Raw genomic sequence first — 27,519 nt, forward strand, 5'->3', positions numbered from 1 at the left:
CCGAGCGCCGGGCCGGCGGGCAGCTGGGCCCCTGAGCCGCCCGCGTACGTCCAGCGCGCCGCCTTGCCGGCAAACAGCAGACCAACCGAGGCCACGCCCGCGCGCGCGCGCCGCGTGTCCCCGCCCGCTCGTCGGTCGGAGCGCGGCTGGCGGCGCGGTGGCGGCTCGGCACGGCGGTGGCCGGTCGCAGGCGGCCGGGCGGAATAGCAGACTGCGCCGAAGCCGCCCCAGGCGCAGGGCTCGCGGCGGCGGAGAGCGCCGGACTCATCGGGGCCCGCGGCCACCCGCGCCTTTCAATGGGCAGCTCGCACTTGCTCAACAAGGGCCTGCCGCTGGGTAAGGCCGCGCGCGCACATTTCCGGCTGCGGGCGGGGGGCGGGGGCGGGGCGGCCGGGCGCGCGCAGCGCTGGCTTTGTGTACGAGTGCGCGTGCGCGCTCGGCGCGCGCGCTGGGGACCCGTGCGGCTAACGGGAGGTGCGCATGCGCGAACTGCTGTACAGGCGTGCGCGTGCGTGTGCGCGTCCCTATTTTCCGCTGCCCGCTCGCGACTTGCGCAGGTGACAAAGGGGTCTGTGGTGTTACGACCCAGGCTGTGACCGAGCGGGGCCTATCCTCCTGGCCCGCGGCCCCGCGAGAATCCTTCTCGTGGATACCCAGGCCGGACCTAGGTGTTCCCGGAGTGAGGAGCCTGCGGATTCCGCATGGGCCTCGGGTTGGCAAATCCGGGAGCGGGTAGTCTCTAGAGGTGGCACTGAGGGGACGTGGGTGGCCTACATGCCTATCACCCCTCTAGACGACTTAGTGATGCTCAGCTTGGCCCCTGGATTTGGACCACTTAAGTTTTTTATTCATTTATGAAAGTCCTTAAGCCACAGGGGTCCTGCCTGTGGAGGGCAGTCCTTCCTTGGCAGCGTTCCCTGGCCGCGCAGCCTGGCGCACGCGCAGTGAAGACGACCCCACCTTCGGGCGGGGCAGCCCAGAGGTTTCAGAGCTCCGGAGGAGCTTTGGCCCACTGTCCAAGCGCCCCATGGTGTCTATCCCTGGCGCTTCCACCTTAATGATGACAGGGCTTGACCCGAGCTCTGCCCTCACAAGGGTACTGCCTTCTTCCTCTTAACCTGAAAGATGCAGAGGAAGAATCCTTGCAGCGTGTGCTGCCAGCAGGAAATAAGGAACTGTGGGCAGGAGGGGAAAAGGGAGGCGCCCTGTGATGGCCTACTGCACCTCTTATCAGACAAGGCCATTTTGCAGATCCTGTCAGTCTGTTTCAGGGTGTGGCGGGGTAAGGCCCTCCAGGCCTGCCTCTATCCTGGACTGGTGGTGGGTACTCCTCCCCCACACTGCACCTACACACACACACACACACACACACACAAACACACACACACACACATTATATATATACACACCCACACATATGTGTGTGTGTTTGTGGGAAGAGACTCTGCACTCAAACCAGCAGGGTTATAAGCCAGAATTTCCCATGGGTTGGGGAGGATAGGCCCAGCCATTGCCTTCCAGAAATAAGCAGGACAGCCTTCATCCTGGCCTTGCCTGTCAAACCTTTCCTGGTCCAGAGCCATGCCCCTTGTCTTGATGAGCTTTCAATTGGTTAGGACAAATTTGCCTTCTAGGAAAGAAAAGGGAAAGAATTTAGTTGTCCAGTATTCAGGAAGGTGAACCCGTGAGACAGGGTGTCAGCAAGATGATACCTAGTGGTTTTATTCCCCAGGTAGTGTGTTACCTTACTGTGTTCTGCTTTGTCACTTCCAGAATCCGAGAGCACATGCCTATTATAAAAAAGAATGCACAGGATGCTTACCCCAGTGTGGGCAGCATGTAGGACATCGGGGCTACTGCCCTAGAGTGGGGCCAACATCTTTGAGTCCTGGGGTAGCATGATCTCTGGAAGAATGATGGCAGGGCATGGTTATGGGCCTGGGCTCATGTGTGATCTCTCTGTTTCATCTGCAACATGGGGTGACAGCTGTGGGATGTGCCAAGTTCAGGGATAGCATTGTGGGTGTGTGGGGTAATATTGTTCCCTGGAACTGTATGTGTTTCCTTGTCTTGTTACTATTTAGGGTGGCAACTGTGGTTTGAGGCTGCCCTTTCTCTGCTCTGGAGCTTGGTCAGGCATGGCCCTGCTGTGTGTGTCAGCCTGGCTTCCACAGATGTCTGAGGGCACTGTGCCATGTTAGTTGTACATAATGTGGACTGGGGCCTGTAGATTCTTGGTGGGACCTTCGTGATATGCTGCTCTTGCAGTGGCCTCTGATCTCTTTTCTGTCATCTGTGGGTCTTTGACAAGTTTCAGCCGAGTGCTTCGCCTTTCTCCAGATGATCCTCATGCTCAGAGAGGTCTGGTATCCCCTTCAGGGTTCCAAGTGGGATCAGATCCCTGGCTCCAGCCTTCCAACAGCTCACTGTTTCCTACCTGCCTTTTGAACTTCATTGGTGAGTGCCCTCTGGCAAGAAACTTCTGTGAGCATTCATCCTCAGTCCTGGGTACTGCTGAGGACACCCTTGGGTAGGGCCCTGTCCGTGTGACCTACTAGCCCTGTGGCTCCCTGGCATGGTATGTGAAGCAGACCTGTCCTGAGGTCTTTTCTGCACGGTAACACCTTTACACTAGCTTTCATTCTACTAGTGTCAGGGAAGGATTTGGCTTGCATGGTGCTGGGCAGGGTGGCCTGCCTGTAAGCCCTGAGATGTAAGCTGCTACACAGGAGAAGTAGCAGCTTATGTGGAGTTAGTTTTGTAGTTCAGCTATGTCACCTGAAGTCTGCCAGCACCAGGGCCTGCATTCTGCATCCTCCCAGTCACTGCCATCAGTGACTCGCTGAGTTCTGTGGGGTAGGTATGTTCAGCCTCCTGAGTCTTTCAGCAGTCCTGCAGCAGCTGTAGCACCCTTGACCCTCAGGTTCTGAGGGTCATGATCATGAACGTGTTCTGTCTTTCCCAAGCCCAGACTGTTACTGTGTCAGGTGGTAGCTTTAAAGACATGACCATTTTCTATAAAGCTGAAACTTTGTGTGTGGCCTCTTGTCAGATTTGCCTGACTTAGCTTCTGTGAGGTCCCAGGTCTTTGTGTGTCCCCAGTCAGCATCAGACCTGTGTTATAAAGGCAGTGTAGGAGCTTGAAGGCTTTGGGGACAGGGCTGCATTGGCTTGCCTGGGTCAAAGAAAAATTTAATAGGCTTGGGATGTTGTTGTGGACCAGAGGTGCTGGTTTGTCCCTCACAGGGAGGCATGGAAGTGGGGACCCAGAAAGATCTGCACTCCTCCCCAGGCATTGCTATCCCTTGTTTTGTGTGACTGTGGTGTTCTTCCTGCCACTGTCTGCAGTAGAAATACACAGGGCTTCTTCGTCTGGAGTTAAGTCTCCAGTGAAGCTTTCTGTAAATCCCATGACCTCTGTGTCCTTTACAAGGCCAGGGCTCTCTACAGCATTGGAAAGATGTCCTATTAAGAAAAGCAGGGAGGGTGGCAGCCCCTAATAAGCCGGATTGTGTTCTTCCAGTGAGAATAGTTTTCTCAGCTGGGCAGGTGTTCTCGAGTGTCAAGATGGGCAGCATTTGTTGTAACACACAGAGGCAAACTGATACACATGGACACAAAATAGCCAACATGACTGGAGATGAGTCTGGGTGGCAAGTCTATGCCCTTTATCATGTTTTCTATTCTGAGCCTTTCCTGATGTGTGGTACAAGTCATAGCTGACTATGGAACTCTTGTTTCTCATGGATACCTTCAGTGCCACCTCATTGTACTGCTGGACTTTCCCCATGCCTTTGGCAGGGCCTCCCCTCCCCTGGAGGCTCATGTAGCAGTGCTTTGCATAGCTTACTCCTGTTGCCCTTACTTTTCAGCTCCATTCTTGTCAGGTAGCAGACACTTCCACCTGATCTGAGTGTCAGGCTCTGGCCTCTGGGTAGGGACCAGCCCATAGCATAGCTTTGTAATGCGAGAGGGCTATTTGGGATTAGAACTGGCCTTGTACTCCAGAAGGATCTGTGCTTAGAGGTAGGGGGAGACCCCCTCTGTCCCTGGGAAATTTTTCCCAGAGGGCCTTTAAGGAGGATGGGAGTGACTGAAGGGTAGGAGTGGCTGAAGGGTAGGAGGGATCAGGTCTTGGTTGAGAAGTGCTAGCCATTCCCAGAAGGAAGTTTTTGATTGGTCAGTTGGTTGGTTGAGATAGGGTCCCAGAGTCCCCATGGCCCAGGTGACTGTTGTTTTTGATATTGCAGATGGCGGTGGGCCATGCAAGGGACAAACTTTGCACCCTTGTCAGAGCTTCCAGCATCCTGACTTTTGGTCTGTTCTTCTGCAGTGGCTCTGTAGCGCCCTCTGCTGGGAAAGTTCAGCATGGCACCTACTAGGGGAAGGGTTGGGCCTGTGGCAGGTGCCTGGCACGGGCAGGCTGTGACTCTAGGGCGTTGTTGCAGCTTTACTGACTGGCTCTGCATTGTCTGTAGTGTTCCTCAGGGCTGGGCATATCTGGAGGTTAGCACTGAGCACATGTGCTGGGAATCCACAGAGAGAGCTTGTGATAAAGTTTGTGAGTATTCTGGAAAGAGATATTCCCCAAATACGTTGGGTGCTAGGTTCTGAGGCCCCAGCGTCCTTTGGATTGGTGGCCATGTGTAGCCTTTATGGATGAGCATTGACTAGCAGGTGGTCTTGTCTCTTGGTGGTGCTGAAGGGTGGCAAGGCCAGGCTCCATCTTAGCATCCTAGCATCCTGATGTCCAGCTAAACTGAGGGCTTGGCCCTTGTGTGGGGTCCAAATGCTAGGAACAGAGACCAGGGCTTTGGTTGCTCAGTGTCACACTTTGGGGATTGGGCCTTTGTGCTCACCTGTAATGCCTAGGTTTCTAGGGTATAGGTCCTACCAAAATGTGTGTGCGTGTCAAGGCCCACCCTTTCAGCACAACGAGGCAGCGCTTTCAGGAGAAGCAGGTGACTGTTAGCTGTGCTGGGATGCTTTGAGCAGGGATTGGGAAGGAAGTTGGGTAGAATGTTGGAAAGCCAGCATCTAGCAAGCTTTTCTGAAAGCCTCATTAAAAGGTCCATGTTGGGACATGATTGGGACAGCCTTAGATGTCAAGAAATGTAAGTATAAAAGAGAAACTCCCAGGACCAGCTGGTAGGCCCCATTCTGTAGTTGCACGTTCCTGTATTCAGTAGAGGCTGCCTTTAGCTCTCTCAGTTTGAGAACACAAGGCTAAGCCAGAAGTCTGTGGGGTAACCAACTACAGAGCTGCTCTAGGTCCACATGGATGACTTGGGGGCTTGCTCTAACCTAGAATCACAAACTCAGGGTGAGTGAGTGCCTTGCTGTCCAGGTTGGTCTTCCGGCTGTGCTGCTGGACAGGGCTAAGGATATAGCAAAAAGCTTCACTTTCATGAAGCTTCCTGGAGTCTGAGTTTTAGCTGGCCTTTGACGGCATTTTAACTTGTCTCTTGTGTTTGATTTTTAGTAAGACTTTGAACCCGACGCAGGCTTCAGTGGCTGCTGTGGAGCAGAAGCCTGAGAGCTTTGGTTGGAGACAATAAGACGTGGGATGAGGCTCCGTGACAGAACGCGGTTCGGCCTGGGGATTCTGAAGACAAAAAGCTTTGGACAGGCGAATTCATGGTCGTGGAAACCCCGCCCCAATTAAGCAATGTCAGGTTGGTAGGGGCTGCAAAGTGAAGCCATCTCTGCGAAGGAACTACAAGAGGGACATGGGCTGCATAAGTCAGGCAGGGCTGACCTTTGCTGACGGTTGTGGGATGCCTGAGGAATATGCTTGGTGTTTGCAGGCTGCCTTGGATCTCAGACCCCAGCCTAGCCACATCTGCATCTGTAGGTCCTCTGTGAGGCATTGTCTACAGGGTGAGAGGATGGAGTTTCTATTAGACTGTCAGTCTGGGCAGGTCCTTGAGGAGCTATAGTCCACTTCCTAGGCAGTTGGCTCAGACTGGGCTTTGAGGGCTTGCTTCGTAACCTTAGAGGATTTGTTGGCATGGGCATTGCTCGCCACAGTGGTGATTCTTAAAAAATATGGTGTTCAAGCCAGGGAATGGGAAAAGTAGAAGCTTGCCAACACCTTTAAAGTAGCAGTAAGTCCATTACCTGCTACAAGAAGTAACACTTTGATGTGAGAAAAGCTACTTTGCGAGTCCAAGCTGAAGCACAGTTAGATTGTTGCTGTTTGTCCACCTCTGTTGCCTGGTGATAGGAATAGCTAGGGACAGGGTCCATAGAGCTCAAGGAGGGAGTATGCAAATGCACACCTGTGCCCTTGCAGATCCCATCTTGAAGGCTGGGTCCATCTAATCTCAGCACCTTTACTTTTACGTTTATGAAGGCATAGATGGATCTAGCTATGGGTCAGGCACATTGACCCTGGGAAGGGTTCTGTATAGCAACACCTCTATCCCACAGCTGGAGATCTTGGGCTTAGTGTTGTCTAGAAGGTAACTCCATTGTCTCTGGGTGGTCGGTGAGACCTGTGTCAGCCCAGGTACCCAGGTCCAAGCCTGGGAACACATAGAGCCTTGCTGTACATGGGTGTGACAGTCCCTAGAGCATTGTCTTTATGTGACATGGATTCTTTGAGGCACTTCTTGGCACTGGAAGTTTGGGGTAGCCTCTGTAACTGAAGGCGAGAAAGGTGAGTGTGGACTGCACAGGCTGCTGCTAGTCAGCAACTACTGCGGGCTCCCTCTGGCCTGCTCAGCACAAGACTGTGGTGACTTGTTTCTTGTCCTCCACTTCTCACTGTGCCTTGGTCAGCTTTTGGAAGGGCTGGACAAAGTCCTGCCTTGTGCTGTGCTACCTGCTACCATGGACCTACCTTTAGCCTCCTTAAGGTGTCTGCTGCCCAGCTGGAGGTGGCCAGACAGTACCTGGGAAATCCTTGCTCCTGTATTTGGCCCCAGGTGGGGTCTAGTTTAGTGTGTCATGTTGGGAACAAACTGATTTTGTATCCACAAAGGCTTTGATGGAGCTAGGAATCAGACCCAGGGCCTCACACCCACTAGACAGATGCTCCTGAGTTGCACTCCAGGCCTAAGGTTCTTTCTCACCTTGATCTGGGAGGAGGGATCTGAGAGTGTCATTACCCCTGCTTGCCCCCCTTTTTTTCTTCACTGTCTTCACTGTTTTTAGCCTTTGAAATCTACACTAGGAATGATATTAATTAAGGTCATATGCAAAACATCACTCTGTGGTCACTTTGTGGGGTTCTGGGCAGTCACATGGTGGTTTTAGGCATCAAAGAGCAACCAGGCACTTTCCTGAATCGAATCATTTTGTGATCTGCACATTCCTGTGTTGACAAGACAGCCTATGGCTGTAGGGAGTCAGGGTGGAGGTGCCTCCTACCTCCCCTGACCTCCTGTCTACCACAGCCTCCCTAGGGTCTACAAGGATTTTAGGTCCTATGCCCTTGAGGGATTGATGGACTGAGTCTACTCAGTCATCAGTAAGCTATAGAAAACTATTTTCTCCTTCTCAGTTTTAATTTGCTTTTTACAAAGCCCCCATGTAACCCCATGTAACTCAGGTGCTGAGTACAGCAAGTCCTCAGGGCTGATCTTTCCAACTCGAGTGGGTAGTACTGCCCTCAGGTCACAGACTGGAGCTGCCAAGGGCATTAAGTAGTCTGCTCCTCTCTTGCAGGCGTCCGACCTCCCATCATGAACGGGCCCATGCACCCCCGGCCCCTGGTGGCGCTGCTGGATGGCCGGGACTGCACAGTGGAGATGCCTATCCTGAAGGATGTGGCCACAGTAGCCTTCTGTGATGCGCAGTCCACACAGGAGATCCATGAGAAGGTAGTGTCATATGCACCTAGTAATAGTTGGCTAATCTTTATGGGGGTGTAGGGGACTCCAGAGCCTGAGCCAGGCAACCTCAGGCTGCAGTCTGAGTCAGCACACAGCCTGTTCCTTGGCCTCTGGCCACAGTGGGTCTGAATACCACCTGGTCTTGTGTGGCCTGTCCCTGTGCCTGGCCTGGTCAGGAGGTGTAGAGATGGCTTACTCTGTAGCTTCTTGACATATATCATAGCCAGTTCATTGGAAGCGGAACTGTGGGCACCTGGCAGTGATTGTGCTTGATGCTACCTGGCATACAGAAAAAAGGACCGATATCCTCACCCAGTGCCTGCCTAGAGCTTGTGGTCGGGTGGTTAGCAGCTCTGAGCAGCTTCTGTGATTCATGTTTGCTCAGATATGCTGTGTTTCTTTGTTACCTGGAATGTATTCATTTAGTTTCTGCTTGTATCAAAGTTAATTCATACTTTGTATTGAAGACAGCTTGAAAATGTTCTTAAAACAGTCTAAAGAGCTTCAGGAGCTGACAGGGATTGAAACCACAAGGGACCTGGCACCTGCTGATATGGATGGTCTGCATGGTTAGCCTGAGACTTGCTTCACTGGGAAGACCGGTGAGCTCTGTTCTTGCCAGCACTATGGCCTCAAAGGCTGGGTGCAGATGTTGCCTCAAACCCAGAGGGCAGTGAAACCCATATCTGAACTTATTTTCACATAGCCTACTACTCAGCCTTCTAAGTCTGCCAGGTATGGGATTTAGCATGTAGTGAACCTACAGCCTTGCTTCCCAGTGGCTGCAGAGTATCTGGGACAGTCATTTCAGTCTGAGCCCAGTGCATGTCTGTAGTCCTTGGGTACTTGTCACTTCTGTATAGACAATCAGTTATAAGAAGGTAAGACTCTGTGAGTAGAATAGAGCTTCTGATCTACGGGAGACCCAGTCTGACTACGGGATGGACTGCCTTCCGCCAAGAGAAAAACTGAGATTGTCATGTTGAAGGTCATGAGGTAGATGTGAAGGAACAAAGTTGAAAACACAGGGCTTCAAGACACTAAAGCTAAAAGTAAAAATTATCACTTAGGGCATAGAAGCAAGCAAGCAAGCAGAGGTCAGAAGTCTTGATTCTTAGGCCTTGGGGGAAGAGTGGCAAATAGGAGGGGAGTAGGAGCAAGGAGCAGGTAAGTTAATGAGACACAGGGCTCAGGGGGAGCTGCTGTACAGACTGAGAATACAGTGGTAGATGGATTCCCCACACAACAGGAAACTGTGAATTAAGGACCTTGAGCCTGTAGCATGGCGTGGGCAGTAGTCAGTGTACTCTATACTGTTACACACCCTTATAGCATGCCAGCAACCATACTGGGGGCCACTGTCCTAGCAGACATGACCTGCATTCAAGTCATACCTTACCTGATTCACAGTAGCCAAACTGGACACCACTCAGTGTCCTGTGGTGACATGCTGGGCAGTGTATCCTGCCACAGATTCTGGCCCAGGCAAGGTATGACCACAGGCACATAGCACCTGGCGTACATGTCACTGAGGGAAATCACCTTTCCTCTTTCTGCTGGCTGGAAATTGGGTGTGATGGCTGAAGCTTGGGCAGAAACCTTGTACTCTAAGAGGTAAGGGATATACAGAGAATGGCACAGCCACAAGACAGGAGAATGGTACCCAAATAACTGAAAATGCAATAGGGCATGTGGAATCACACCTGTCTCTAGGTGTGGAAAGGAGAGAATTGTCTTATATATCTTTGCTGTATGATAATTTCCACCTTTTTAGAGCAAAAAGTCCTCACAACTGGCTGGGTGTGGCTGTCTGCAATGCACATGAGCACCTTAAGTGTCAGTGAAGCACATGACGAAGAAAACTTTACAGAGACCTTGGCTCTTCTGACGTGGATCCAGGAGGAGTATTAAAGGGACTGTGGATGTGAGAAAGTCACCTTGTGGCAGAAATCTCAGAGCATCCCTGGGCTGTACAACTTGTCAGCCAAATGATCTTTAGCCCAGGGCTGTATGGAGCCCAGGAGGAACCCAGGGACACGGCTCTCAGCATGTGCTAAGTGAGGACTTAGGGGAGTAGATGTCTCCGAAGGGATCCTGTGGAGATGGGAGAATGACGCTCTATGACCCATGGGTAGAGAACACCCCAGGCTAGAGGAAGTCTCTTACACCTAAGATGCTCAAAAAAAAAAAAGTGGGCAGAAGTGTTTAATATGACCAGCAGGCTGCAATATGACCTTGGGCTCAAGCTGTAGACACATCTGGAATCAGGACAGACGTTGAGAGGAGAGGGTTTCACTGTGTGCAGGAGTCCATTGCCACAGGTCACCAGGGCCCGAGACTCTGAGACCCATTGCTTATGCTTTGATGGAACAAAGCAGGGAACCAAGGGACGTGTGTGGCCCTCAGGTATTTGGGCAAAGTGCTGTTGAACTAAGATCCAGGCCTGGGATGGTTTCTGGTTGGATGGCAGCAGTTGGAAGAGCAGGAGACTTAATGCAACTTCAGAAGGAATCTGTAGGTATTCCAAATACTCAGAGGGAAAGTCAGCAGCAGTAAGATTCAGCGAGGTCAAGCGAGCCCTTTGTGCCCTGGCCCAAGGGCACCACATGTGAGGTCTTCATGCTCTCCCAGTCGGAAAAGGAGTCCTTGCAGAGAGCTGGCCAGAGAAGTACTGCTTATGTTAACCACTGAGCAAGTCCCTTTCTGGCCCCATGAAAACTCAAAATTCACACGGTAGGAGACCTGGATGCCACTTCCTTCTGTGGAGCAGGACAGCTGCAAGGACCCCAGGTGTCTGTGAAGTTGGATAGTCTGCAGCTTGACTGTGTCAGCAGGAAAATATCTGGCGTGATGGTGAGGTGGGAAGAGCTGCAGTTTCATATGATAGCTGTTGCTGTTCATACCAGGTGATAAAACCATGCCGGTTGGTTTGGAGTTTCAGTGTTCTCTCAGCAGGAGGTTGCCCTGACCATGAAACCTCGTGGTTTGGGGCATATGCTTCGTTCAGAACTTGTTGCCACTGGGTGCACTCAGGACCCATTTCCAGCCAAAGATAGCTGACCTACATTAGTCATTCATCGTATGTTCTGCCTGCTTTGAACATCTGGGACCCAGATTCTTCCATTCTGGTGTTGAGGACCAAGTCCACTAGGGTCCGATCTCTAACCTGGTTACACAGCTGATGGATGAGGAGATTGAGCTGCTTGCAAAGGATAGTTTCTTGGAGGCCTATCCTAAGTGGACAGACCCAGAAGCACCCATAGAAGAGGTACAGGCTGGGTGTTGGTGGTGACCTGGGCTGTAGACCTCTGCCCACTGTCTAGCAAGCTCACCCCTAGTATGCTTTTGTCCTGCATCTGGGCACAGGTGACTTCATACTAAGTACAAAAAAAAGACACCATGAAAAAAAAATTCAGAGAGAAACATAGGCAGATTTCACCCAGGAAGGCAAATTCATGCACCAGTAGTAGATGAACAAACAGTAGGGTGTATTTTAGTTGCAGAAAACCCAGGGTTGATATCAGCATGTCAGTTGGCAGTTGGACAACAGTGCCTAGAGCCTCAAAGGACCTTCCATTTCTAAGAAATTAATACAAGGAAATGAATTCACTAGCTTTTATCAAGGAAGAGTATCACTGGTAGCACTCAGTGCAGTAGGAAGTTCAGATTCTTTGATTCCCCCTTCCCTGTTGGTACGTTCTGCAGTGCGTTGAAATATACTTTTGAAAGCCGGTAGTCTCATGGTTAAGTGCTGAGGGTAAAAAGCAGGCATGGTGACACATACACAACATAGGTATCTAGCGTATGTATCTGTCCTGTCCACAGTCAACCCTTTGCACACATAGTGAGGGACCCATGAGTATTTGGTTGTCAGGTGTTAAATCTGTCAGCACCTGGTACATGTCAGGTGTTAAATCTGTCCAAAACTACAGACCCATCCTAATGCTACCCTGAGATCTTTCCATTTGGTCTGCACTGCTCTAACTGCCATGGGCCTCAACAGATAACCATTATGTGGAACTGATCTCTACTTTCCCCAGCCTCACCTGTTCTACGGAGCTGTCCCAGGTCCTTCCTGTGCTCGTGACTGACCATCTGAAGTCCATACAGCACAAAGTAGTCAATGACGTCCCTAAATCTTCCCTTATTCCTATGCTTTGGGCTGCCTCAGCTGTCTGTTCCCCTTTCACTCTTCCCCACATGGGTTCTCCATGACATCCCACTGTCAAATGGGTGACCGCTTTTCTATACAGGTCTAAGTATAATTGGGGCATATGTGGCCCCAATTCCCTCCTTGAAGACAGGGGCAACCATGAGTCTTTGCCCCCAAACTTATGCCACTCACCCTAGCATCCCAGAGACCCCTGTTTTAGCTTCTTATGATCTTCCCTCAGCTCCTAGTTGCGTCTTCCATGCATAGTAGTCTAAATGTTCCCTGGACCCAAAATGAGTGGGGAGGCTGTCCCTGTATTTGCCCTTAGGGTTCTTCATGACAGGCGAAGGCTGTTCTGCCTCAGTGACAGCTGTCTGCATTCTAGGCCATGCACCTGGCTATTGAGGTTGTGTAGTAGAAAAGAGAGGCTGCATCAGCCTTTCCCCGGGGAGCAGCCCACTGCCCCAGAAGGATGCCTTATGGCACTATTTTTTTTTTTTAGCTGTCTTATTATGTTCTTATGTCTTTACCTCTCTTCCGACTCTTATTCCACCCTAATCCCTTCCAACCCCCAACACAAGTGAGGAGAGAAAGAAGATCAAAGAGGTAAGGGGGTGTAGACCTCTTTAGACTACTTCCTGCTGATTAGGGATGTTGTGTTTCTTGGTGCCAGTCCAATCAGCAGTTGCTGTCTTTGGAGTACCTCTGGCCTCTCTCGGGGCTCTGGCATTTATTCCTTCTCCAGAGTCCCCAGAATTAAGCTATCTGCAGCTGACAAAGGTCATACCTCTCCTAGAGCATAATTAATAGCTGTGGACAAACTGAAGCAGCTCCATATCCCACACGTTACCTCAGCCCCACAGCTAACTAGACCAGCCGGCAGGACCTGTGTGGAGGAGGACAGGTGCCAGAGTTGGCTTATTACAGAATGTAGCGCCCTCTAGAGGCTGGCCCTGCCACTCCCAATAACGTGCTTCTGAGTGTGCTCGTTAACATGGGTGCTCTTCACACTTCTTCACGGAGACTGGTGAGGACTGGGCCTCATTGTTTTGGGCATGGAGTCTGGTTGTTGGCAGGTGGTGCTAGTAGTCTTTGCCTTTGCACACCATCCACAGCCTCTCTGCTGAGTCTCTTAATGGTGACATGCTGCTCTTCTGAGAGAGCTGTTCTTGAGAGAGCACAGCTGTCCCTGCATGGTGTTCCCAGTATCTTCCCTTGTGTCCCCTCTGCCTCCCATGCCCCACTGTTTTGGCTGGCCACTCAGCCTTTGGGTACCTTTGGTGGGTCCTGGACAGCTTAGTAAGCAACCTGTTTTCCTTCCATGCAGGTACTGAATGAGGCAGTGGGCGCCCTGATGTACCATACCATCACACTGACCAGAGAAGATCTGGAGAAGTTTAAAGCTCTCAGAATCATCGTCCGAATTGGCAGCGGGTTTGACAACATAGACATCAAGTCAGCTGGTGATCTAGGTAGGAGCTCTGAAGCCCCTGTCTCCATTTACCAGGGTGTCTCATTTAACCTTCAGGCTCTGTTGGGCAATCCCAGCCTGCTGGGACTGCTCCTTGGGTTGAAGATGATTTGGGGCTATGGGAAGGACAGGTTGTGGGGGTCTGCACAGGACATGGGTGTAACTTTATTCACTGTGTTGTCACCAACTGGCCAGGCCTAGGGTTTAGGCTGAAACAAGGGACCAGTCAGAGAGGTCATTGTCCTCTTCCCAGAACAGGGACTATGTGCCATAGTCATACTTGTACACACATGAAGCCATGTGTGCTCAAATTGTACACATATGCATGACTCTGCATCTGTGTATGCAGTTTTACTGAAGCAGTATGGCCATACTTAGCCATTTTAGCCTGTTTCTGTGCTAGTGGCCAACTGACAAAGCAAGGCTGCAGTCTCCAGTGTCTGCTGTTGACATCATTCTGCCTTCTGTTCCTTAAGGCTGTCTGGGGAACCACGGGCAGCTGAGAACTTGAGTAGTGTGGTGGGAAAGTCCGTCTTGTTCTGTTGGTTCATGCTGGCCTGGCATGCCACAGGGGCCAGAAGCTGGCCGGCCTTTCCTCAGCAAGGCCCCACCATTTCCCTCTATAGAGCTCACAGGCTCGACTCTTGAGCTAGGGATGGCCAAGTGCCGCCACTGTGGCCCAGATACGGGAAGGGCTGTGTCTTGTTTGCCTTATGTCTTCTCAGGGGTCAGTTTTGTTTCTGAGCCTCCAGGCTACCTACTACTGCTCCATGTTCCCTTGCTTATTTCAAGGGAGTTGTTTCTAGAGGATGTGTGGGTCCTGTCTTGGCTCCTCTTGTGTCAGGTACCTCTAATTCTTAAGATAGTTTCTACAAAAACAGTCCTGTCCCAGCACCTCAGTGAGAAGCACAGGCAGAAGTATCCAGCCAAGGTGGGAAGTAGACTTGTGGCCACTGTAGAGGATGGGCTCATGGTGGGATGGTGGGATCCTCCTCTGAGGACAAGGACCATGGGCAGCCCAAGGCAGCACAGACTGTGTCAGCTTACAGTGCCTGAGCTTGGGCTCTTGGGATAATTGGGGCACTGAGGTTAGGAAAGAGAAGCCCCATCTGACTTGTTCCCAGGACAGTGGGCATTGCTGAGCTCTGAAGTCAGGGCATTCCTGGCCTTGGAAGCTCTGGGGATCTGGAAGTTGTGATTCATGTAGTATCAACAGGTGGGGGCCGGCCAGTCCCAAGATGCACCTTGGCACTGGCCCTTTGCCAGTATGGCCATGGCTGCTTAGGAATTTTGAGTGCCCAGTGATCCACGCGGGGAAGAAATGAGTACTGATGGGATTGGTCACCTGCACATCCAGACTATTCAGGCTAGGGATGGTCAGAGAAGCACTTAGCTGTCCCTGCTCTGTCTGTTTGCTTGTTGGTTGTCACATCTTTGTTGTACAAGGCTGTGACTCCAGGTTTAAGTATGCCCAATGATAGAGACAGGTAGTCCTATCTGGTGGCTGTGGGATGTGTCTTCTGATGTGTTTCTGCTGAAGCAGTACCCTGAGGTTGCGCTCTGACTGCAGCACCTCTGATTGTGATGACAGGAGGCTGTGGGCCTGGTACATGTGTCTCCATGTGTATTCTAGGCATCGCAGTGTGCAATGTACCAGCAGCATCTGTGGAAGAAACAGCAGACTCCACCCTGTGCCACATTCTGAACCTATACCGACGAACTACCTGGCTACACCAGGCACTTCGGGAAGGCACTCGGGTCCAGAGTGTAGAGCAGATCCGAGAGGTGGCTTCAGGAGCTGCCAGGATCCGTGGAGAGACCTTGGGCATCATTGGACTAGGTGCGTTGGCCACTGTGACTCAGCACAAATAGCCTTTGTCTGTCTGTCCCCCTTGCACTTCATAAAGTTGAGGCCCCGGACTTTCTGGTTGTGTTGCTATCCTCAGCTCAGGATAGGACATAGGATAGAAAGTCCAGGGGCAGGGCTGAAGACACTAGGCTATGTCTTTCACAGGTGCCATCCATGGAGGTCATTCATGCATGGGCACGTGTGTATATTATATGTGGATGAAACAGATAGGGTATACACATGGACACGCTTAGATATGTATACAGTTACATACACACGCTGTAACTGACATGTTATTACTGAAGCACCACCTTGAGGGTGTGCTCTGGCTATAGCACCTTTGACTGTTGGTGTCATGGGGCTGTGGGCCTGGTACATGTGTACCCCACAGCTCCAAAGACTTGAGTGGTATGACCTCAGGGCCTACTTCTGTCCTACTTAGGTGGTACTCAGTTCCCACTCTCTCACTGCTGTTTGCTTTTTGTTGGTCCCCATTTGTTATGTGTCCCATAGAAATGGCACAATAAGTTGTGCCAGAGTTTCACCATTGAGGGCTCCCTTGTCACCAGACAGCCTACCCTTGGCTGACCCTAGCTGCACTGTACTCCTTCCTCAGCACTGCTGCCGCTTCGGTAGATGGGAAATGTGTGTGGGTCACCTGAGCTACTGAAGAGATAGACTTGGTATGTAGTTGTTGTCCCAGTGGACACTCACGGCAGGGCTGTTTGGTATTCCATGGCACTGAATGTACCCTTCCTGTCCAGTGTATAGGATGAGTTAGTACCGCCTACCTCAGGGTTGTAGCCCTGAGACTCATTGAGGGTGAAGAAAGATAAACATGGGTAGAGTGAGGGTCAGGGGTGTCACTAGGCAGGTTTTGGTGGTCAAGTTCTTGCCCTCCAGTCTGCTTGGTCTTACTCTGTTAGTGGCTCAGCCATGTGTCCTTTTGGTACCCTGCCTTGCAATGATACTTGATACTTTGCCCAGTGTGCCACGTGGCTGCCACTGACTACCTTCTGGCCTACACTGCTGTCTTCTCTGCTGTGTCAAGCTGACCACTGTAGTCAAAGCTCCCCAGGTTTCAGGATCCATAGATGGTGACATGTATTCCATGTGAATGATGTAGATGACACAGACATGGTGATGCATGTGGACATACTTGTGTGTGAGTGTACAGTATATACAAGGGAGGATGGTAAATTGTGCCTCCTCAGAGCACAGCAAGGGCTCAGAAGGGAGTTGCTGTACCCTCTATCTTGGGGACCCCCTAGTCATGTAATTGCTACCAACTACAGAACAATTCTGAGGCTGGCTTCCATATACTGTGGCCTCGCTCTGGAAGGGAGATGACCACTTGCCCCCAGGTATCCCTGCTGCCTCCTGCTCTTCCTTTCTACGACCTGTGGAGGCTGACTTCAGTGTAGACTTTGGTGATTAATTCTTGTTCAGGAGAGAGGACACACAGGCAGTGTGGGGTGTACGTTTTGCTTCTGTAACATGGATGTGCCAGCTATTTCCCATGTCTGTTGGCCTTCACACCCAGTCTTCTGCCTTCCCCTTCCTTGTTCTCTATCAGATATTTGCGAAATCCTCTGTTATAACTGAAAGATACTCTGTTTCTTTCCTGGAGTATACATTGTATTTCTGCCTGAGACAGCCCTGTACCTTTTCCAGCTAATCCTCCCTTGCTGTAGTCTCTGTATGCCATCTGGTACAGCTTGCTAGGTTCATCAGCCCTACTGAAAGGGACAAGTTTCCTGAGTTTGTGTTCTTCCAACAGACATGAGGTTCTAGGTGTTGTCTACATGTCTGTCTTACTCAGAAGCTCTTACTGTTAAACAGAATTCTGTTGATCTGTTTAGCCACTGGGCAGATGAAGCGGCTGTGAACAACTTTGGACATGTAACAACTTTGGACGTGTCTTTTTGTGCATGTGATACTATTTTCCCGATTTAACCAGAAGTGCAATGACTTGACAGCAGACAGGAGACCACCCAGGCTTTCTTCAAGCAGGTGTGTGACTTTGGCAGTTCTTAGCTGGGTAGCTGCTCTAGAACGTGGACTTTCCGCGTCAGCGTTGCCTCTGCTGGGTTTCAGTCTGTACTGTCCCAGAGCCTGAGTGCCTTTCTTGCTGGAATGCCGGATCATTTGAGAACCTTGTACCTGTGTTTGAGGTGTGGTGCTTGTCAAGTTCTGTTTGTTTCTTCTTGGTGTGGATCTGCAAGATTCCATCTATGTTTTGACTCAGGCTTCATCAGACAAGTGTATTGACACCATGGCACCTGCTTAATATCTGTGATGAGAGCAGATTCTGGTTCTGAAGAAGTCCAGCCATTTCTTGTAAGTCGCTACCTTTTGTGTCTTAAGTAGTCTGCCTGCTCAAGGGCTATGAAAATAGTGCTTTCTTCTCGCAGTTTCATGGTTTTGATTTTACAAGTCTCAGATCATCTGAAATCACACACCTTGCCCAGTGTTGTGAGAGTATTTTGACAGGAAATATAGACAAATATGTTTGTGTCTTTCCACAATGTCTGAATTTGTGGAATAACAATAAATTCACAGGGCTCAGTGGTTTCAGTGGCAACAATTTGCTAGGTAATTCTCCCTCCCCAGTAATCTGGCCAAAGCGAATGCAGGATTTTTTATTTTTAGGACAGGGTCTCGCTATGTAGTCCTGTGGGACCTACAACTTGATAACAAATAGCTCTGGCATTAGAGGAGTGTACTACCACACCCAGTGTTTTGTTCCAATCTTTTCTTTTTTGGATATTTAAAGTCTGATTTATTTATTACCCTTAAAGACTTATTTTTAACTGCACTCACTCACACTTAGAAGTAGAAGCTCTTAGTGAAGACAACATACTTCTCTTGGGGATGTGTTCCTGGTATTTTCTTTGGCTTCCTTCATTCTTTTGGCCAAAATTTAGCACATTCTGCAGCCTCCTCATTATTCTTAGTACATTGTGCTGGTGTTTGTGTTGTAGGTCACATGGAGTAACACAGCACTGAGTCTTGGGTGCTTTGGTCCTGGGCTTCTTACCTTCTTTGTATAAGGGCTTTCTGAAAACATTGGCAGATGTCTTTAGTGACATTTTTATTGCTTTTCTATGTTCACCATGACCAAGGATTTAACAAAGTATTTAATTTGAGGGTTCATGGTTCCAAAAGGGTAAAGTCCATAACCATCATGGTGAGGAACATGACAGCAGGAGGGCATAGTGCTGGAGAAGTAGCTGAGAGCTTACACCTGATTCACAAGCACGGGGGCTGGGGGTCGGGGAGAGAGAGAGACAGAGACAGAGACAGAGACAGAGAGACAGAGACAGAGAGACAGACAGAGAGAGACAGACAGACAGACAGAGACAGAATGGGAGCCACTTTCATTCAGAACACCACAACAGACATCGCTTCCTTTAGAGAGCTTGTAAAGCATTTGGATTTTGCTAGCTCTTTTGGACCCCAACTCCCAGCGTGCAGTAGTATCTGTCAGTCCAGAAATCAATCTCTCTCAATCACTCTCCCTCTCCCATTCCCTCCCCCATTCATAATAACCAAAATGAGATCACTGTGATTGGTACCCACAGTGCATTTATTCTCAAATAAACTAGTATTTCCTCTCTCCAGTTCTCTTGATCCATAACAATAATGGACCTTATTCAGTAGCAGTTACACTTTGCTGTCTGTAAGTTAAGATGTCTTGCTTCATGGGAAAACCTCGTTTGTCATTTGTCTTAGGGTTTCTATTACTGTGAAAAGATACCATGACTATGGCAACTCTTATAAATTTAATTTTAAATTAAATTTGGGGCTGTCTTGTAGTTCAGAGGTCAGTCCATTATTGTGGCAGGTAGCATGGCAGACAACAGGCAGACATAGTGCTGGAGAAGGAGCTAAGAGTTCTACGTCTCGATCTGAAGGCAGCAGGAAGAAACTAAATAACACTTCCTCCCCACACTTCCTAATGGTGCCACTCCCTATGGACATATGTAGGCCATTTTGTTCAAACCACCACATTCCACCCCCTGACCCTCATATGCTTATAGCCATCTCATATAGCAAAGTGTATTTAGTCCAACTTCAAAAGTCCCCATAGTCTATCATAGTCGCAACAATGAAGTTCCAAGTTCAGAGTCTCTTCTGAGACTCATGCAGTCTCTTAACTGTACTTTCCTATGAAATCAAAATAAAAAAATCAGATCACATATGTCCTGCCTATAATGACATAGGATGTACTGACCATTTCTAAAGGAAGCATAGTAAGGAAATACAGGACCAAAGCAAGACCAAAAACCAGCTGGATAAACTCCAAACTCTGTATCTCCATGTCTGATGTCAAAGTACTCTTTAGATCTCCAACTCCTGACAGTTTTGTTGACTACAACACACTTCTTTCTCTTGGACTGGGTCTGCTCCCTCTCAGCGGCTTTCCCAGGAGCCATCTCATGTCTCTGGTATCCAACATTTTGAAGTCTTCAAGGCAATGTAGGCTTCACTTTCACAGTTTCACACGTCCTCTCTAGGCTTCCACACAGGGATATCCCTGACACATTCCTGGCCTAAGTAGCTTTCTTAGTCGTGGAGGAAGAGTCCATAACCCTTTTTTTTCTATCTTTGACTCTAAACTCAGAACCGTGTGTCTGAAAGCTGCCAAGTTCTGCTGCTTGCTGGGGCTGAAACATGGCCCCTTCATTCAATTACAACTTTGTTAGCTTTCTGGTTTTGATGGTTTCCTTTACTGCTTAAGCTTCGCTATCTTGGAACTTGCTTTGTAGACCTGGCTTTCCTTGACTCTGAAGTCGGCTTGCCTAGTCTCCTCAGTTCTGGGATTAAAGATGTGGGCCATCATGCTTGGACATGAGCTTTTCATTGGTTCTTTTTCACAAATTGGAAGCTTAGCTGGCAGGGGTGGGGATGTGGGTCTTGCCCTGAGGTCACTGCTCCTTTATTCCATTTAATATCAGACTTTTCTTTAATCTCTGTATCTTCTTGAACACAGGATTGTAGACGTAGATTTTTCAAAACCTACTTTAATAAGGGTTCTTAACTGCTTTAACCTCCCTTCTAGCCCACTACCCATCAGAGGGAGTGGAAAGGAAAGGCTAATAGAGCAAAAGAGGATGTGGACCTGTTTAGAAATAGTTCTTTGGGGGTGATTCCAGTCTTCGTTGTCAGGATGTCAGCATTTTTGTCCACACGACTCAGCAGTGGTAGCTTGACTCACTCACAGACACCATTCACAATCAGCAGTTCAATCCAAAGAAACCACATAACTGCCAATCGGCCTGGGTCCATGGAAGCAGCAACAAACTGCCAGAGTATCACAAGAAGTTCTTTGTGCATTTTTCCTCTACGAAGTCACAACAAATGATGATCAGCAAAGAAGGCAAGGAGAACCAATGCCACAGCATCACTAGTGAAGACCAGCATCTGCGAAGCCCAGAGAAGCCCAGCAAAGAGTAGCAAGGCAACCAATGCACAGAGTTCTCCACTGTCTGTTGGGTTACCCTTGTACACTTTGCAAACATCGTGTGTCCTTTGAAGTGTTTGCTCCAGCAAAACATCACATGCCCCTTTTCCAGGCTGCTTCCAGAAAAACACATGTCTTTTCTCAGCAAAACATTGTTTCATATGACAGTTTCCAGAGAAACATCACATGACACAACTGAGTTTCCAAAGAAACCAGAAATTTCCACTTCAGAGGATTTAGCTCCATTCTTCTTTCTGGTGTTCCTTTCCTCCTCGAATTGTACATTTTATGTTTTTTCCTTGCCCTGCTTGCTCCTTTTCATTACAGATTTGCATAAGAGCACTAAGAACTCCAGGTTAGAGTCAATACTAGGCTGTTTGAGATTTCCTCTGCCAACCTAATTAATCCATAACTCTTCAGTTTAGCTTCAGGCAGACTTTTTGGACAAGGGCAAAAAGTAGCCACATTCTTTGCCAAAATATCACAAGAACAATCTCTAGGTCACATGCTAAAATTCTTCTCCTTTGACCAGGACCCTACAGTTCAAATTACCCTCAGCACCACTGCCTTCCTTGTTCTTACTAGTATGACCCATTAAGCAATGCTTAAAGCATTCTGTTGTTTTTCTAATCCAAAGTCCACATTTCTCCAAACAAAATAATGAACCAACCTGTCACAGGACTATCCCAGTCCCTAGTACCAACATCTGTCTTAGGGTTTCTATTGCTGTGAAGAGACACCGTGACCATGGCAGTTCTTCTAAAGGACAACATCTAGTTGGGGCTGGCTTACAGTTCAAAGGTTTATGTAGGCAGATATGGTGCTGGAGAAGGAGCTGAGAGTTCCACATTCTTAATCAGAAGGCAGCAGAGGAGACTGAATCACACTTCCTCCAACAAGGCTACTCATAATGCCACATTCTACAGTCTTATGGTGTCCATTTTTATTCAGACCACCATATCATTCATTTCTCTTTTTTTCTTTTAGTTTGAAGAGTTGTTCAAAACTCTTTTCTCTGTGTAGTGGTGGTTTCTGATAGTTTCACTTTAGAATCAGCTCATCAGTTTGTGTTTTGTTTAGTTCTTGTGTTAGGGAGTACAATTCACCATGTCCTCAAGACGTTACATAGCCCTAGTATTTCATGTTTTGATTTTTCTTAGTAGAGTTCTATAGTGATCAAAACAGAACTTTTATACAGAGTTTATAAAACTTGTTAATGTGCTTTCCCAATGCTGGTGATAAGACCTAAGTACCACCCCTCCAGCCAAGTGCTTGGTATAGCTACTGTTAGAATGTGTGTGTTTTAATCTCCTGTAGTGTTTAGAAACACAGCTGCTCTTTGCATATTGACCTGTCCTGCAGTTTCCCTAGATTCTGGTTTGTAAGTTCTCCAGGCATTTCTCCACACCCCGCTGGCTCACCCGCAATGCTCTATGTGCTCTCTCCGCCAGCGTGTTTCACTGGCTTCCATTCTTTTTCTTGCTCCATTGGCATTAGCTATGATGGTCAGTGCTTTATAAACTTCATTTTTCTCTCTGCTTTAGTTTGTGTCATTTCTATTGGCTGCTGTTTGTCTTCGGTATTAGACCTTCTAATAAATTCTTCATTGCAGAATTTTTTTGTAGCGTTCCAGCTCTAGAACAGGTGTCTGTGACAGGTGCTACAGTTGACTGTCTTCTCGAGTTTTTCACATGTACACAGGGTGCTGTCACATATTCCCAGCAAGTATCAGAAGTCCTCTCAGCTGATCCCTCAGCTGGTTTTACTTGTATCTGTTATAACTTTGTGGTACACTAAGTCTCATCTAGAAAGAAAATAGTGGAGACCAAAGTAAGTGACATTTATCCCTACAACGGTTGTTCTGTGCGGGGATGGTACTGACTGACAGCTTTTGGTACTTCAGGAAACAGCTCTCTTTGATTACCCTCTACTCGTTTTTTTAGGCAGACCCCAGCTTTCGCAGTAGGGAGGTTTTCTCCAAGTCTCTCCTGCTCACATTCTCAGCAGCAGCTGTCCTGTACTAGAAGCTTTTCTGTGACCTCTGTCATTCTACTTAGATTCTGCAGAGTCCTCCCTCCTGGCCTGTGACTGGTGTGTCCCTGGGCTCAGCATTCCTTTATAGACTTCCGTTATGTCAGACCCTCCTGACTCACCTTCCCTGTCTTTTGTGGCCTAGTCCTGCAGAGTCACTGGGAGGGCCTTCGGGCTTTGCTGGGCCCTGCCCTCCCTGTTGGTCCTGATGCTCTAGTGGAATCCTCACACTTGCTTTCATCTCCTTTGTGTCTCCCACAAACCTGAGTTTCCTGGGAGGCTGTCCTGGCTACCCTCTTTAAAACTGCCTGTGTCCTACCAACACCTACCAACATGCCTCAATCTTCTCTTTGCTCATTTCTTGGTGGGTATTAGCTTTCTCTCTTGATGGCTGTGGCAGGAGAGGCTTACGTCCCCGGCATTCTCTTACCAGCAGCCTGTGATGCGTGCTCCATCCGTATCCAGCATGCTGCTGCTGTGTGGATGTGTGGAGCTGCCCCATACTATGCTCTTCAGCCCGTGGCTCCCATGTCAGAGCCAGGCTTGCCTCAGATGACACAGAATGTGGATTTGTGCAGTTGGGCCAGGAAGGTGGCAGATACATTGCATGCAGTGTACCCTCTCTGCTGCTAGATCCTTTTTTTCTTTCAAGATCTATTTCTTAATTTGTTTGAGGGGGGTTGGGGGTATGAATGCAGATGCTCACAGATGCCAGAGGTGTCAGATTCCCCTGATGTTGTAATTAAATGTGGTTCTAAGCTGCTTGACATGAATGTTGGGAATTGAACTTGGTTCCTCTACAAGAACAGCAAGCATTGTCCTCTGAGCCAACTCTTCAAATCCCTGCTGCTGGATTCTAATGTTCACAGTGGTCCCAGCATGTACTGATGTGGCCAGAATTGAGATTCCAAGGATGTCTGATAAGTGGACCCACTGATAAGTGGTCCGAGAAGGGGGCTAAGTTGATTGGGTATTGACTCTGTACATTAGTGAGAATAGCTGATCAATGGTAGGGTGCTGGAGGGTGACAGCTAGCATTGTTCCTCCCACTCCTTAATTGTGGTGCCTCAACACCTGGAAGCAGATATCTTGGCAGAATGTTTGTGACTGAGCTCCCAGAGGTCTGGTATAACATTGGCAGACGGGCAGAGTCCTATGTAGGCCTTTGAATTAAGGCTATGAGGCCAGCCTCCAGCTCTGAGGACGCATGTCTCACTTCATCTTGACTCTGCCAGGTCGTGTGGGCCAGGCGGTGGCACTTCGGGCAAAGGCTTTTGGCTTCAACGTCCTCTTCTATGACCCATACCTATCTGATGGAATCGAGCGGGCCCTGGGGCTGCAGCGTGTGAGCACACTGCAGGACCTGCTCTTCCACAGTGACTGCGTTACCCTGCATTGCGGCCTCAATGAGCACAACCACCACCTCATCAATGACTTCACAGTCAAGCAGGTGCGCTGCAGCTGCCCTACCACCCCTCCCCCTCCCACAGGGCAGTGCTGTCCCTTCTTCACAGTGTAGCCCTCTACTCTTCCCTCAGGGTTTATCCTTCTCCCTTCCCCCCAGGAGACAATGGACCTCTGACCTAGACAGCAGCAGTAATTAAATTCTTGGGCCTGTCTCAGTCCATTGATGGACCAGGGTGTACTTGCTGGTGCTACTGCCCACCCTGGCCCAGGGTACCTCCCAGAACTAGTCTGTGTCAGGCCATGCCCTGGTGGGTGGGAAGTGAGATTTGCTTGTGGGTGTGCCATTACAATGAGACGCCCCAGTGTCAGTCACTCACATGATCATCCTGTCTTCTCAGATGAGACAAGGAGCCTTCCTGGTGAACACAGCCCGTGGTGGCCTGGTGGATGAGAAGGCACTAGCCCAGGCCCTGAAGGAAGGGCGGATCCGTGGCGCAGCGCTGGACGTGCATGAGTCAGAGCCTTTCAGGTGCCCCTGTGCCCTAAGATGGACTGTGTCCACCAGCCGGGGACTGTGACTTGGGGACCATGTCTTTCAGCTCTGCCCTCTAGCTGGCTGGGTTAGGGGAGGGTTTGCTGTCTGCGCTCAAGAGGGGACAAGAGCCTCAAGAACCTGTCTAGCCTTGGCCACAGTAATGGTCTGGGCTTAGGCTTGGCTTGTTTTCCATTTGTCTCTTGATGTCCATGGTAGCCCCATGGTCCCCGGGCTCAGCAGGGCCAAGGCACACGCTAGCTTGGCTCCACACGCAGCCTCTAGTTTTGTCTGGGCTGACTTCCTGGCAAAGCCCATCATGGGAGAGCAGACCAGTCGAGTGACTAGTCACTGAAGAACAGACAGTGGAGTCTGCCTGAGAGCCCTCGTTCCTAGGGTTTGGTTTGTTCTGCTGGGCAGGGCTGTGCCAGCACCCCATTAGGGCTCCTCTAAGGCTCAGAAGACCCTCCGCCCCTTACTGTTAAGACCCTGGGGTAGGTTTGATGGTCCTGCAGTTCCACTTTTACAGATGCCTTGGGAAAGGTCAGGGGCCCTCAGATCCCAGGGCTGGTTGCCTTCTACACCTCTCCAGACTTGGGTGCTCAGATCACTCTGACTGTATGTGCTATCCTCAGCTTTAGCCAGGGACCCTTAAAGGATGCACCCAACCTCATCTGCACCCCCCATGCTGCATGGTACAGTGAGCAGGCGTCCATTGAGATGCGAGAGGAGGCAGCCCGGGAAATCCGACGAGCCATCACAGGTGGGTAGCCTTGCTATCAGACTGACAAGTTTGTTTTATGCCTGTTCAAGGGAGGTAACACTTGTTATTCCTTTATGGGGTGTCCCTTGGTGTAAAGTTGAGTAACACATGTATCATTTTTGTACATGAAGACCTGCCATGTTGGGTGCTGTCAGCTGCTTGTGAGCTGAGGGCTCAGGTATAGGGCTAGTCTCCAGGTTGGGAGCTGACTTCACATGGAGAGGCTCTGTGGTGTTCATGGGGAGTAAGCCAGGGCTGTGGGAAGAAGGGTGGCTCTGGGTCTGACTTCTGGCCCCTACAGAGGCCGCAGTTTTAACCCACGTTGTTGTCTCTCTCTGGTGTATCTTCCAACATCCTAGGCCGGATCCCAGATAGCTTGAAAAACTGTGTCAACAAGGACCACCTGACAGCTGCCACCCACTGGGCCAGCATGGACCCTGCTGTGGTGCACCCTGAGCTCAATGGGGCTGCCTACAGGTGAGCAGGCAGGGGAGGGGACAGTCTCTAAGACAATGAGGCTTAAAGCTGGACCTTGGCTAGTAGGTAATGCAGTGGGTAATATGGCTGGGGATACACCCTTATGTAAGACCCTGTGGATGTGAGAGGATTGAGTTGGATGGGATAGTCTACTTACTTGGGGCACAAGTTTTGACTTGGGAGCCTCCTGGACAGGAATGCTGGGCAGAACTATTGTTGGGCCAGAGAATAGTAAGGAGTCAGGGAATGGGGCTTGGGGAAGACTTCAAGTGAGAAGCCAGGCATTGATGCTGACCAGCACTGACCAAGTGCTTACTGCCTCCAACTTTTCTGGACATTGGGCGTCATTGATAACCGTGCAGAAAGGGCTGTGTATAGCAGATGGGTCTCCATAGATCTCACACGTCTGCCCTCCTCCCCCAGCAGGTACCCTCCAGGTGTGGTGAGTGTGGCCCCCACTGGCATCCCAGCTGCTGTGGAAGGTATTGTTCCCAGCGCCATGTCCCTGTCCCATGGCCTGCCCCCTGTGGCCCACCCACCCCACGCTCCTTCTCCTGGCCAGACTGTCAAGCCTGAGGCGGATAGAGACCATACGACTGACCAGTTGTAGCCTGTGAGGAGCTCTCCAGCCTTGACACCTGGTGGAGGGAGCTGCACACCCTTGGACCCAAGTGTGCAGAGGTGACATCCAGTGTGGCCCTAGCACTCCAGAGACTGGCCCGGGCGTGCACCAGGCGGGGCAAGAGGAAGCACGTCCCCAAGTTGATTGTAGTTGTCCCGTCCTGTGGGCTGGCTCACTGTCCTGTGTCCTTTGCGTTCCTCGTTTAAGCAAAAGAAGTTAGTAGCTAATTCTATCACGAATGTTCTTGTCTGTGTACAGTTTTTAGAACATTACCAAGGATTTGTTTGCTTAGCTGTCAACAAAAAGAAAACCTGAGGGAGCATTCAGCAAGTCAGTTTGAGATTATTTTTCCTTTTCTACGTTGGAACGTGCCCCGGAATGTGGCCGTCGGCACACTTCTCAGGACAATGAATCCTTCCTGTTTTTCTTTTTATGCCACACAGTGCATTGTTTTTCTATCTGCTTGTCTTATTTTTAGAATAATTTAGAAAAACAACAAAGGCTGTTTTTCCTAATTTTGGCATGAACCCCTTGTTCCAAATGAAGACGGCATCGCGAGTGGCTCTGAGGTGTGTCTGCAGTGCCCAGTGTGCTCAGGACCATCGGGGTCTGTCCTGGGGAAGGCAGGGGTTGGCAGACCCTTGCCTACGTGGTGCCGTCCTGCTGATGTGGTAGGCTAGCAATATTTTGGTTAAAATCATGTTTGTGACTGTAACCATTTGTATGAATTATTTTAAAGAAATAAAAATCCCAGAAAGAGCCGGCACGCCTGGCCCCAGCTTTAATGGCTTCATCAAGTGGGAGCGCTGGTGGGTCCCTTCTGGGCCTAACTCTCATGACCTCCAGGGCCTGACTCAGCTTCTGGGGAGCAGGCAGTCCTGGGGAGACCCAGAAGAGGGCAGCAGCAGG

The 27,519-nt window shown here is 49.8% G+C and overlaps 1 protein-coding gene across 11 annotated transcripts; it reads left to right on the forward strand.

The window, feature by feature from the left end:
• Ctbp1 (C-terminal binding protein 1) lies at positions 1–27,376 on the forward strand. Of its 11 annotated transcripts, none has more exons than XM_063272998.1 (11): positions 461–557; positions 5,483–5,675; positions 7,672–7,826; positions 13,319–13,463; positions 15,096–15,302; positions 24,045–24,259; positions 24,615–24,745; positions 25,384–25,511; positions 25,871–25,988; positions 26,415–26,470; positions 26,551–27,376. In XM_063272998.1, exons 2-11 carry the CDS (start codon positions 5,669–5,671, stop codon positions 26,562–26,564), a joined length of 1,176 nt encoding a protein of 391 aa, XP_063129068.1. In that variant the 5' UTR covers positions 461–557; positions 5,483–5,668; the 3' UTR covers positions 26,565–27,376. The 11 variants fall into 11 exon arrangements, with proteins under 11 accessions (XP_006251289.1, XP_006251290.1, XP_006251287.1 ...); XM_063272997.1 differs by having other exon boundaries at positions 462–557; positions 26,412–26,470; XM_006251227.5 differs by lacking the exons at positions 461–557; positions 5,483–5,675 and adding an exon at positions 1–336 and having other exon boundaries at positions 26,412–26,470.
• Positions 27,377–27,519: the final 143 nt, after the last annotated feature.

This window comes from Rattus norvegicus, chromosome 14 (assembly GCF_036323735.1).
Source record: "Rattus norvegicus strain BN/NHsdMcwi chromosome 14, GRCr8, whole genome shotgun sequence".
Classification (NCBI taxonomy): Eukaryota; Metazoa; Chordata; class Mammalia; order Rodentia; family Muridae; genus Rattus; species Rattus norvegicus.